The 13,478-nt window shown below is 32.8% G+C and overlaps 2 protein-coding genes and 1 long non-coding RNA gene across 4 annotated transcripts in view; 1 reads left to right on the forward strand and 2 right to left on the reverse strand.

Annotated features, from left to right (window-relative positions):
* Positions 1 to 13,478, reverse strand: part of LOC140859799 (uncharacterized) — a 94,394-nt gene that overhangs the window by 59,078 nt on the left and 21,838 nt on the right. The window lies entirely within an intron of this gene.
* LOC140866556 (uncharacterized) lies at positions 1,530 to 4,795 on the forward strand. Its single transcript, XM_073271572.1, has 6 exons — positions 1,530 to 1,945; positions 2,044 to 2,139; positions 2,947 to 2,987; positions 3,930 to 4,047; positions 4,170 to 4,250; positions 4,554 to 4,795. The coding sequence occupies exons 1-6, from the start codon at positions 1,739 to 1,741 to the stop codon at positions 4,608 to 4,610; spliced, it is 600 nt and encodes a 199-aa protein (XP_073127673.1). The 5' UTR covers positions 1,530 to 1,738; the 3' UTR covers positions 4,611 to 4,795.
* On the reverse strand, positions 6,469 to 8,718 carry LOC140865969 (uncharacterized). The gene is made up of 4 exons (XM_073270819.1): positions 8,559 to 8,718; positions 7,615 to 7,786; positions 6,913 to 7,029; positions 6,469 to 6,784 (listed from the first exon to the last, which is right to left on the reverse strand). Exons 1-4 carry the CDS (start codon positions 8,666 to 8,668, stop codon positions 6,611 to 6,613), a joined length of 573 nt encoding a protein of 190 aa, XP_073126920.1. The 5' UTR covers positions 8,669 to 8,718; the 3' UTR covers positions 6,469 to 6,610.

Below are 13,478 nucleotides of genomic sequence, written 5' to 3' on the forward strand. Positions count from 1 at the left end.
CCAAAATTTCCTTCGTCGTCTGCTCATGAATTTCTCCACCTTTTTTGCCTGAAAATCATGAAAATCCGGTTAGGGGGCACCAGGATTACGTGATCCCTCTGATGCCTAAGTCAAACAAAGAAAACATGGGAGAAAAAGATGGAGGAAAACATGGGAAACATCATGAGAAAGAAAGTGCAGAAACTTCATTCCCACGTTGTTTGTGTAATCAGGCAGAAACAGTATATAAAACTTCCGTGTGATTTAGATCGTGGAAGACGTGTATCCTTTTATGTCAGTTCATGACTAAGAGGGCAAGACCCATGATCTGATGAGATGTGGCACATGATCTAATAATATTGACAAGTCTAAGCCCGAGTGTGGATAATGAATATTTGCGAGACTCATATCCAATAATAATTACTAGACGTAAATTACCACCAATAATCTGCCTGTTATCACAAATCCCGATATAAGTTTATGCGAAAAAATAAATATATGCCGAGATATCATCAGACGATATCTCGGGATATATCCCATGACATCAATGCTAAAATATATTGTAGAAGATTTCATCCCAATTTCAGATGCTAGAATTCAACACTGTCCAAGGGGAAGAGTGGAATGGGAAAAATCGATAATCTTAAATTTTCCAAGTGCTAGAATTCATACTTAAATTTGTATTGACGATATATAGATTGTTGTTAAAAAAATATCACAGAAGATTTCCTCCCAATTTCGGGATGCTTGAATTCAACATTTTCCTCCCAATTTCGGGATGCTATAATTCATTCAACACTTTTCAAGAGAAGAACACTTTTCAAGAGAAGAGTGAAACACAAAAACTACTGTTTCACGGATAAATTTTGTGAAATAAATATCTTATATGAGTTATTCATGTCAAAAATATTAATTTTATATCAAAAATATTAATTTTTATTGTGAATATAAATTAAATATCCGTAAAAATCTATAAAATTGTCTTTCGAAAAGTTATGATACACAGATGATAAGCACAAAGACTAAGTTCGAAGCCTGTCTTATATGATTTTGAAATTCATAACATCACACCAACTAATTAAATATAAATTGGATCTTTGATAAAATGCTATAGAATTTCTCGAAATTTCAATGCATTATTTTTGTTTGCTCAGCATTGTGGATAAGATGATTCATATAAAAAAATCGAGGCTAATGGTCCTAGTCACCATCATGAACAGCGCAGCATCAGCAAACGACCATGGAGAATGGGACAAGTTAGCTCGGTCCCTGTAAATTACGCTAATCAAATAAATTATATTAGGCTTTGTGTGACAAGCTAGTCCAAAAAAATTTTGGCAAAGAAATCGAATGACCAATAGTTTATCTACTATACCAATTTGAACACCCCTTAAAGGCTTCCAAACACTACTTTGATATATTAATTTATCGTCTTTATATTATGTAATTTTTGTGTATGGTATCATCTATCGATCGAACGGTGCCGAAAAAGTGTAGGACCCGTCATTATATTCATAGAGACACGCGGCGGCGTCTACGAATTCATCAGCAAAAGAATGCCTTGGAACCCCAATTTCTTGACCAGCTGGTGCAAGTAAAGTGGTTGTCTTTCTCTTTTTTTATATATTTACAATAAATCTGCATACAGTTGGTTATCTCTCGCTGATTGTCAGTTTCCCAACCAACGAATCTGCTCGAGAATTGCACGAAATTCCTCCCCGCCGCCGATCGTTCTAAATCAATAGCAGTGTTTACCGCCATGGACGGAGAGAGTTCGCTACAGGGTAATGGCAACAATGGCTCTGCCCAGACCCGCCAACATTCGTCCGGCAGCTCGGGGTCTAGGAGGCCCGACTTTTTCTTGATTACCTGTCGGGGCTTCGGGGTCATTACTGCGCTGGCTGCTATTTTCTGCATTGCGATTAACGTCATCTCCGCCGTTCAATCTTTCAGGAACGGAAACGACGTGAGTTTTTTTTTTTCATGGATTTTCTTCTTTTTCTTTTTACTGATTTTTGGGCAAGCTTGTTTTTAATTTTTTGTTTTCTTTTTTTTTGGGTTCAGATATTTGATGGGATTTTCCGGTGTTACGCGGTGATTATAGCTATATTTGTGGTTATCGCGGAGACGGAGTGGGAACGCTTTCTAAACTTCTCCAAGGTTTGATTCGTTTGCTCTTCTTTATTCACTCTGTTTTTTTAACCTAGAGACAGGGCTGTAAAAAAATCTGGAATCTAACCCCTAGTGTAAATATTAATATTATAAGATAGTTCAAGAAATTTGAGCATAAATCCAGGAATGAAACTATGTAAGCATTTTGAGAAAAGGGTAGCCCTGCAATTACACCTATTACTGGTGGAGTGCTGGTGTCCCAGACTCCCAGTTCAGCTTTTGATCTGCTTCCAGTGAATTAGTGTACTGTCCATGGATGATGTAAATTTTTCTTAAAAAAAAAACTAATTATGATCTAAAAAATTCTAAACAGCTTCCCTAAGCCTATGTTTTTGTCACCGGTGTATATTGCTTTTCGATAAACCTAGCCCAAAAAAAAATTTAAAGATGGTCCCATACTTTGGACGAATCCATCCACAAGTTCGAGGGGGTGGAGGTTGCTGTTTTAGAAGATTTGGCCCCAGTGGTTCTATTCAGCTTCAAAACCATGAAAATAAATTTCATTTGCTTCAAATAGGTCATTGGTGATGGAAATATTTCATTTTTGAGATGGGAATCCAGATGCTTCTGAGATACTTGATAAATCAAAGATTAATCTGTTGGGTGGGATTAAATATTTGAATTCTGTCTCTGCAAGGCCTTTGTCTTGGCCATAGTCTTACCATGTTTAAAGATTTGAATGTTATTTTGTGAGATTGATGTCTATATAATGCGATGAGTGGGTAAATATGTTAAGTATTCATCATATTGTTGCATAGTGGGTAAATATATTAAGTATTCATCATATTGTTGCAGGTTCTTCAGTATTGGGTTGGCAGAGGAATGCTGCAGATCTTGTAAGTCTATATCTTGTGATTACGAATCGAGTGATTATCGATCGTTATTTGCTGTTAGGATGTGTATCACTGCTGATAGTTAGCTATGTTTATTGTATGTGGATTATCATCTTTTTTTGGATTGGTAAAATTAAAAAAATATTATGAAGTAAAAGGTTATACATGTACTCTAGGCATAACCAGACAAATACACCACATAACAGTCAAAACAACTATATCCCCTAAAAAGTGTCCTGGGGAAATAATGCATACGTATTTCTGAAAACATGAATCTTAATTTTTGCAAAGAGCAAATCCATATTAGTGACAGTGCTTTTGAAAAGTGTCCTGGGAAAATTATGCATGCATATTTATGAAAACATGAATCTTAATTTTTTAGAAGAGTGAATTTTATACCAGTGGCAGTGCTTTTGAAAACCGCCCTATCCCTTGACGTCCAAATGTAACTGACTCTGCAAGACATCAATAGATTATCATCTTGCTCAATATAGATACGTAAATATCATAGCTTACTAGATTAAATGTGTATTGGTGCACAATTAGCCAACACTATTTCTTGTTTTATAACACACAAATAGCAAGAAGTCACGCACGCATAATAATAGTCTACACACAGCTTTGTGTGGGATATTCTAATATTTTAACAATGGAAATAAATTTAAGTAACTAGGAATTGGAAAATAAAAAAGGTGAGTTGATAAGAACCGGGAATATTTTAGGAAAAGGCCTAGAGATTGCTAAGGTGGTCTTCCACTATAAACACTTATAGATATATAATATAATGTTTGCTGCTAGATTGCTGTTGCTGCATATACTGGATAAAGTCTCAAATGAAATATTACTGCATCTGTTTATTCGTTTAGAGACCCTGTAAGTATAAATAACAGCATCGTTACACCTATACTGTCACTAATCATAATTCTTTTATGTCGGCAATTCCAGTGTTGCAGTAATGACCAGAGCGTACCCTGAGCATTTACGGAACCATCAAGAACTTTTTCTTCTCCAGAGCATAGCAGCCTACTTGCTCCTTGGATGTGGTGTTATCTATATTATATCCGTAAGTTCAAGAAATCATGTACCCACTATTTCATATGGTATTAGGCTGATTGCATCAGTTGCGAATGCATAATCAATTCAGGGCACAATTGACTTCTTACATAAATACGTTTTGTGTTTTAGGGGATATTTTGCCTGGGTATGCTCAAACGCTCTCACAAAAAAAGGCACGTGTCACGAGACCAAGCGATAAAGGATCTCGAGGTAATCCCTTGAGTTGCCTTACTGAAATAATGAAATTTTATTTGTTAAGATACTTGCTTGAACGATAAGATTGGTACATAATATTTTCATTATTCAGTCATCTCTTTCAGCATTTAACTGTTATCGGGATCCAAGTTTTAAAAAGAAACAAGGGTTCTGTAGTTGTTCGAATTCAGTGTTAATTGCTTTGAAATGTTTGATGATATTTGTTTTTTCTATGCTTCTTGGATTGGATTTTGTTGTATCTGTTCCATGTTTAAAGAATCACATAATAAATATGATGCAATATAATGACAATGACAGAACCTCCAGCGTCGTAGAGAAGAGCTCGAGGCGTTATTAATTCAAGATCAAGCATGAAAAACGAGATAGGATTCGTTTGTCAGGAGTTGTTGTGTACTTGGATCCCAGATTGCATTATGTTGTGTAGTTTGTTGAAATTTTAGCTTTGTTTGGTTTGTGGTTATCTCTGTCCAGAAACGATTCCAGTTGTATTCGTGTGGTTATCTCTGTTCAGAAACAATTCCAGTTGTATTTTTGCAATATGTTTGTTTTTGTATTTTCTTGGAGTGAAACGCAGCAAAAATAATTTATTGAGTTTCTCTTGAAATCTTAAGAGTAATATCCAAATTATGCATCTAATGATTCATATATTTACATATATGCGTAATATATTGTTGACGTGACAAATCATTGGACATTATATCTATCGTCAGGTAATATCCATATGGTAGGTTGAAATCTATCACTTTTGTCCACTATCATTAATTGTTTTGGTTGACTCTATTGGTATACCTGTGTTAGAAAGGTCTATAAGCACCTAGAAGGGGTCATATTGTAAATTTGTTTATATTAAGTATTATTACCAGCACTAAATTTTTATCTCGACAAAAATGAAAGACAAGAAGTTTTTTTCTCCCATTTTGAAATACTGTGTGCTGTTCTTATTTATTTTAGGGAATTATTTTTAGTTAGATTTTCTTAATAAGTGTAAAATGTGCTTTAATCTCGCCACACATGTCGTGTTGGATATCGGGTCAGATAAACAACATTTGATATATATACAGGGTGTGTGGATTAATTTGAAATTGAAATTGAAATTGAAATTGGAATTGGAATTGGAATTGGAATTGGAATTGGAATTGGAATTGGAATTGGAATTAGAATTAAATTTGGATTTGGATTTGGATTTGGATTTGGATTTGGATTGAAATTAGATTTTGGTGTTTGACAAGTTTTTAAATAAAAAAATTATCGTATAGACCGATCGAATAAAACTTACTGGCTGATTGAATAAGTTTTATTTTATAACGTGTGTTCAATTCATGTAATAACCGATTGATAAAAGCTAGATAGACATGCCATTTAAGTAAATTTAAATTTCAAGAAACATAACAATAAGTAAATTTAAATTTCAAGAAAAAACATAACAATAATATAATCATATTTTATTAATATATTCTGGTTATGTTTATAAATAAGATAATTATTAATTTATATTATCGAAGAAACTATATATTCCAAAAATTATTATTTTATTAATTAATTTAACATATTGGTCTAGTCGAGATCGAGAAAAATTATTGTTTTATAGATGTTATCAATGTATTTGATTTATAGAGATTTTTATTGTAATTAAAATCTCTTTAAATATGTCGGTCTAACAAAATTAAAATTAAAATTTTATAAATCAGGATGTGATTTGAGAAATGAACGAACAAATTGACATATTTGCATTATCAAATTAGATCGAACTGAGAATTAATAGTATCAAGGAGAAATTCATTACCTTTGTTTATTACAGTTGAATGAAAATATAGGATCTACGTGAAAAATTATAAGGTATCTGCCTCACAACTCACAAGGGTAGCAATTGTCAGACTCGTGCGTAAGCTCACGTTTTTAATGGCAAACATAGTAACCCAAAAATTTCGTTTTGGTTTTTCAATAATTTTTTTTATTTTTTGCCAATTTACAAAATTATCCATTTGTATCAATTTATTTATTTTATTGAGTGGGATAATTTTTGAAAGTTTATATCTAGAGATTCAAAAGTAGTTTTTATAAGATATAATCACCTAAAAAATTGAGAAAAGTTCATTGGGAGAGAGATGTTAAGTTTTTAAAAGCGCACTCTTATTAAAGATCAGACACCTATAAATCTCTTCCTAAATTCCAGTATGGTCTTGGCTTCACAAACATACAAGGGGGACACATATAATTCAGACATCCACCAGCCAAAGGAAAACTGGGTTTATTATTATTATTATTATTATTTTAATAATGTGTCACCAAAGAGAATATTTGAATTCAAATCCACAATGATCTTGAGTTGACATACTTTCAATAGGATGGACAAATTACGAGTGACCTTTCGTTTCTGATGAAGTTGATTTCTGCGAAAAATTACGCCACCTTTGCTTGTTCTTCTCCAATGACACCTTGCTTTGAGAAAAGTCGGAGAGCCCCTGTCTAAAAGCTCCTAGATTCACACCATTGCCCACCAAGATGCTTGTAACACCCATTTTAGAAATCTATGCATGAGGAGAGTCACAGAGAGAAACTGTGATTAACAGCCAAGTATAGTGTTTTTCTTGCAATTTTCCAGAATCGGTTCTTGTAAGCTATAGAATAAATAACATCACTGGAGAAGAGATCTCACCGTATCTATGTTGCGATCCTCATCATCAAAAAAGAGCATTTCCTTATATGGAACACCCGTCTTTCGATGTATTTTCTGAAAGTGGTCGGTTTTGTGGGTCCAGCTGGAAAATATCTCCTGGAAATTTAGAAATATTCAGTACATGTCTCCTTGCTAATATGCAAAAAGTTTTCATTTAGCAATGTATGGTACATCTCGAACACTACAAGTGCCAAAAATTTATTGAATGCATACTAGGATTGGCAAGTAACTCAACTATCACATTTTTACATCAAATCCCCATTTGACGGCAATGTGAAATTTACATTGTTTCCAAGACAAGTTAAGAGATTAACTTAAAAATGGACATCTTTTAGCTTATATCTTGCATCTTAATGGTCATACTCCCCACATTTTTGTTTGCTGAAACGAACCAAATATTTTCTTCAAAAAGGAAAAAAACATCAACCAAATATTATTCTAGGTTTGATTGGGGTATAGAAAAGTCAGAGGTATCTCCAAGCATACAAAAACAAAGCCATGGGTCATGTTGTCTTAATATTGTTTGACAATGTCATGATTCTCTGCATAAGCCTCTTATACTGGAGCATATTCTCTTTTCAAGGTACTTATTATAAAAGAAAAAAAATCATGGGATGATATAGACATAAAAATCTTGGTACACTCACTCAAAGCAAAAACAAAACAAAATATCCAGCTCACCTGAGAAACAAACTTTGATTTTACCCCTAATTTCTCAAGAAAAGTGTTCGCTATATCAGGAGTAGGTGACCTTGAGGCAATAGCAATATCAACGCCTTTCTCCTCAAGAGCATACAATATGCCTTTGGCATGAGGATACAATGATGGCATCTCACGTTTAGAACGACATTCACTGAAACAAATCAACATATTACATTAGCATACCAATGTTCTCAAGAAACTCTCAAAGGCAAGCCTGCAATGCAGGATACGACAATTAAAGCACATACAACAGTCACATCCACCAAGAAAAGTAATTGATCAGAATAATTGAAAAATGCAATCTAGTTATCCATCTGTTTGCTAATTAACATACCCTGACACCATGAGTGTCAACAAATCAAATTAAACTATTGAAGTCAAACGGTTACGTCGACGCTGAAACAAAATGCCAAAAAACGCAGTTCAAATCCAGTTCTAACTGATTCTTTAACAGTTTTAACATATTCAAGCACTGGCATGCTGCAGTAGTGGAACTAAACTCTCGAATCCTTCGAGGATGGGTACCGTACAAGGGGTATAAACACAACCATTAACCAAAAGAGTAACAATGGGCATCATTTCTCAAGCCAGAATCTTTTCGAAATTGATTTCAATTCAAAAGGAAATAATTCCATTAACAAGTTCAACTCATTTAGTTTCAGAGGTAAGTTGGAGTCGTCAACAAAAAAGAGAATAAAGCCACATACATATCTGTAGCACATTCGATCTTCATCATCCCAAGCAATTAAGAAACAACCGCGGGAATTTCCAACATTTTTTTTTGCAAATTGAGCCCCCAAAAAAAAACATTAATACGGACGAATTTCACAAATTCCAAGAGGAGAAACTCTCAATCGACACAAATAAAAAGCATCAGCAGAAAATTCATAAAAATAAAATGGCGAAAAAGGCGAAAAATTTACCAGTAGAAAGGCCAGAGGGTATAATCTAGATCGAAAACAACGAGACGCGGGAGAACCTGAAACAATCCAAGAATCTCCATTGCTTCATTCTTCACCCCATCGTCTCCCATGATTCCCTCAGTTGATTCGTCGATGATTTTTAAGTCCACGCGGTCTATTTTGGAACCTTCACTACATAAACTTTTCCCTGAATTTTCTAAATTTATTGTTTTCCTCCCCATATTTTATGGCTTCTCACAATTCCATCAAATTTTAATATTAGTAAAAAATTAGTAAACATATATATACAATGTGTCTACATAAATTAAATGTCACAAAAACTTATGTGAAATGCCCTCACAAATCTATTTTGTTTTTCTCTCTAGATTTCTTATTTGAATTGCCCATAAAAAAATTATTACTTTTTATATCAAAAATATTACTTTTTATCGTAAAATATGAGACATATAAAGATCCGTAAGAACGTCTCACAAGATACCTACTTATTAGTTTATCTATAGTATAATTGTATATTTGTAGATAATAATTTTTTTATATGAAATATAATAAGATTAGAGTAGTTTCTATTTAATGTTATCTTTAATCATTATTTTATTACTTTTTATTTTATTAATTAAAAAAATCATCATAGTTACTGGATAAGAGTATCTTGAAGAAAAAAATCAGTATGACATGACGTACCAAAAGTGGTGACTATTCATGCATCAACCTTTAATAATATATACACTTGTGTGTGAGAAATAAAATTCATGGTTCGAAATGATCTTTGTACATGCGTTGTGTACGTGAGAGAAATAAAAGTCATGGTTCGCCTCTAATGGACCGTCTAATTGATGGAGTAGTTAAGCTCTTGAAAATTGATCAGGAGTTTGATTTCTCCTACCAACACCTTCTCGGAGAGCATGTCGCACAAGGCTTGCTCAGTGCGGTTTAACTGGCTAGTGTAGTTTGCAGGTTATTGCGTTTAGAGGTGTGATCGAGTCGGGACCCGTTCCGTAACTCTCATATCCTATCATTGTCCCGATAATTGAGATTTTTTTCTTTCGATCCCGTACCCGACAACTGTCGAAGACTCGAATGTTTGAGATCCCGTCGGTTAGGGAGAGGATATCTCAATATATATATATATATATTTAATCTATGTAGATCTCAAACAATTTCTTGCTACATTAATTACATGTAAATTAAAACAACTTCTTGGTATATGAGCATTAAAAACTAATATAACTTCTTAGTATATTACAAATAAATTAAAATAATTTTTTGATTAATCCAAGAAAATCCAAAATAAAAATTAACATGACAAGTCATTGCATCATCAATGATTATAAACCACCTCATGAACAAAGTATTCTTTCACCATGAAGCATTTGGAGCTTACACTTGAGGTTTGAGGAGGATGTCTTTTCCTTGCGCATGATGATACCTACAAACAACAAATACCATATAATCATAATCTATAACAATATTAAAATTTACAAGTATAAAACTAAAGAAATGTTTACCCAACCAAGGAGTATATAGAAATGCAACCATTACATAAAACCAAAAATATATATCAAGCATCAACTTGCCCAACTCCAACTTAGTGAGCCGCATTCCTCTTCAAGAACATCAATGACTAAAATAAATAGATACCCTTTTGTTAAAAATGTCCTCATTTTGTAAAAGTTAATTTATCGTCTGATTGATATGATTAATAAATAATGATAGAAAAAATTCAATGTATTTATAAAAAAAATACTTAACAAGTTAAATTTTGACTTACTTGTCACCACTTCTTCACAATCTTCATAAAAGTTGAATTCTTCTTCTATCGGCTCCTTGTATAAGTTAATTTATTCACCTCTAAGTCAGTCACTAGTACACAAAAAATGATGGAAACACTTGTGTATGAGAAAAATGCAAAACTCATATGGATTAAAATACACTTAGGTATCATTTGGTCGATGAGAGTGAGATGAGCTATTATTTACTGATCTCATATTTGTCTCTTTTTTTAGTTAACATAATTTCATCTCATGATCCATAATGTCGTTACATAAGGATGTTCACGGATCGGTTAACCGCCCGAACCAAAATCAAAAATTCGGTTTGAACCGAAAATTCGGTTCGATTTTCAGTTTTTGGTTTTTCGGATTTTCGATTTTTTGGTTCAGTTCGGTTCGGTTTTTTATCCTGTTAATCGAACCGAACCTACAATCATTTTTTTTATTTTTAAATCATTTTTTGCATTTTTTAAATCATTTTTATTTTTTATTAAAAAAATAAATAATAATAAATGTAAAAAATAACAAAAAATTTTAAAATTGAATTTCGGTTAAAATTGAAAACCGAACCGAAAAACCGAAATTTTTTCGATTTTTAAACGAATAGAATCATTAAATTTGGTTCAGTTTTTGGTTCGTATTTCGAACGATCGGTTCGGTTCGGTCAAAATGCACATACAAGAGAGATAGATGTTTACTGCAGAAACCGAGAGCTTGAAGATCGAAGACCATCTAGATTTTTTGAAGTAAATTTCTGGCCGATCGCTGCCGTATTTTCTGTGTTGCCGTGGCTTGTTGAGAACATCCGAAGACAACACTTGCAAAAGTGTTGATTGAAGACTTTCGTTTTGATACGTTCAAAAATTTCACATCAAATAAATTAACTTGAACCGATAATCAACAAACCAATTTTTTCAATAAACCGAGCCGAATGATCTCAAATATTTCTGTGTATTAAAGAAAACATATGAGATGGATCGCCTGAAGGCGAAGCCACTCCGACGCTCAAGTGAGTATAGGATTCGATAGAAAAGATATGAAATTTTCAAGTGATAAAAAATACATATATGAGATGTAAGAGCGTGTAAAAGATATATATAAGAGACATATTAAAAACATGTAGAAAGGTATAAGAGCGTGTAGAAGGCGTATAAAAACGTGTAGAAAACATATGTAAGACATGCAGAAAAAGTGTAGAAAAAATACCATAATAAGGGTTAGAGACCTCTTATTTATAGAAAGAGGGTCCTAGTCCATATAAAATTTTTAATGTATAAGACAACTAGAATACTAAATCCATGCATATCAATGCAATATTCTAATATATCTCTAAAATATAAATAAAGATATGATATGATTTTTATCATATCATCATGTTTGTTTCTCAAATTTTGGCACTCAGGATTAACACTCTATTGAGTTTATTGTTTTAATGTTATTTTTTTAGAGTGTTAATTATTTTCTCACTTTATGATAAATATAATTTTTCATAGACAATCACTTATATTGATTTTTGTAAACTGAATATTTTTCTAGTGATTATTTTGTCCTGAGAAACCGCACAAGTACTGGTTATTTGTGCATGACTACATCTGAGTATTTGTTTAATGTTTGGTTTTTATTCACATTTTTATTCCGTTGCATGTTGTCTTAGGTGTTGACAACACCAAGAGACAATACCTACTCAAAATTATACCATTGCTTATTCATGTGAAGACGAAAAACTCTTTCAAGTGTTATGACCCATGATTTCGGTTATGACTAGCAAATGCACTAGGTCAAGTAATAGTAAATGGACAATGAGTCCAAGTATTGATCTCACAGAGACTGTAGTCAATTCTCAAGATTTAATTATTTTACTTAATCTAGAAAAAATAATAAATTTTTTTTGATTTGTTCGATTAAACTGACAATAAATAAATTGCAAACAAACACAACTAGAACTTTGGATTATAAATTCAATTAAAATATACAACCAAGACACACAAAGATATCAAACTAATTTATGCATGCATGTGACACAAACTGAAAATCATGTTTATTTCAATCACAGTGAATTTTCCTATATTATTCAACAATCTATTTCTAGAATTGCTAAATATATTCAAGTTGGATGGATTAATTATTTTTAATTGATTCTAATCAAACTTAAACACATTCAAGATTTATGAAAATTCAGTTTTCACCTAAAACCGCATACTAAAACCGAATACTATTTTTAATTGGTTTAACCATATGTTGATTGATATCTTTGAAGCTATATTTAATCAATCATCTTTCGATTCATGATTAATCAACAAACATGTGACTAGATGATCAGACTATTCACAAGAAATATTAAACTAACATCAATCAATAACTGAAACTATTCAAAAATATATCAAATATGCAACCACGTCTCAAACATAAATTAGTTTCGACCCAATCTTGTGGTCTTGGATGAAAAGAAACTACTCAATAAACGAGAACTTAATTCAAAAAAGTATTTTAAATCATAAAAAGAAAAATAACGGAGAGAAGATGGAGCATTCTTCACAGTCCTCGATCCCCAAGACCTAGCCGTCGTCTTAAAAAATTTGACCGGTTCTACGAAATTCTGATGAAAAACATGTTTTTATACCTCCAAGAATCATGGCCTTTGTTTCTTTTTTAAAAGACTCCAAAAATTATAAATTTCTTGGCCCCCAAATGCGCTCGAGCGCAACAATCACCAGCTCGAGCGCGCATCACGAGATGCGCTCGAGCGCAAGAAGTTTCCGCTCGAGCGTGTCCACTTCTGCCCCAAACATCAAAATAATTCTTCTCGTGCTCGAGCGATAAAAAGTACCCGCTCGAGCGCGATCTCTTCTGCCAAAAATCCTATTTTATTCATTAATTCCTACAAATAGACCAAAAAAAGTGGAATGAAGACAATGTGCATAAACAAGAATAAAATTAAACTTAATTAACTCAAACACAACATGAATGCATGCAAAATGAATCACAAACTAACACAAAATAATGCATGAAAGCACTTCTATCAATTCTCCCATACTTACCTCTTGCTTGCCCTCGAGCAAGACAAATGACAAAAAATAGAAACACCATGACACAAAAGGAAATTAAGACAATTCCATGGGATAGTAATCGCCTCAGTGAAGTATAAATACAT

The sequence above is a fragment of the Henckelia pumila genome, chromosome 4, assembly GCF_033568475.1.
Source record: "Henckelia pumila isolate YLH828 chromosome 4, ASM3356847v2, whole genome shotgun sequence".
Classification (NCBI taxonomy): Eukaryota; Viridiplantae; Streptophyta; class Magnoliopsida; order Lamiales; family Gesneriaceae; genus Henckelia; species Henckelia pumila.

Coding starts and splice junctions, on each gene's coding strand:
- LOC140866556 (XM_073271572.1), top strand. CDS start 1,739: ATGGACGGAGAGAGTTCGCTACAGGGTAATGGCAACAATGGCTCTGCC. Junction 4,048..4,169: donor GTGTTATCTATATTATATCC/GTAAGTTCAAGA, acceptor TTTGTGTTTTAG/GGGATATTTTGCCTGGGTAT. Junction 4,251..4,553: donor AAGCGATAAAGGATCTCGAG/GTAATCCCTTGA, acceptor TGACAATGACAG/AACCTCCAGCGTCGTAGAGA.
- LOC140865969 (XM_073270819.1), bottom strand. CDS start 8,668: ATGGGAGACGATGGGGTGAAGAATGAAGCAATGGAGATTCTTGGATTG. Junction 7,030..7,614: donor AATCAAAGTTTGTTTCTCAG/GTGAGCTGGATA, acceptor CTAAATTTCCAG/GAGATATTTTCCAGCTGGAC. Junction 6,785..6,912: donor AGGATCGCAACATAGATACG/GTGAGATCTCTT, acceptor CCTCATGCATAG/ATTTCTAAAATGGGTGTTAC.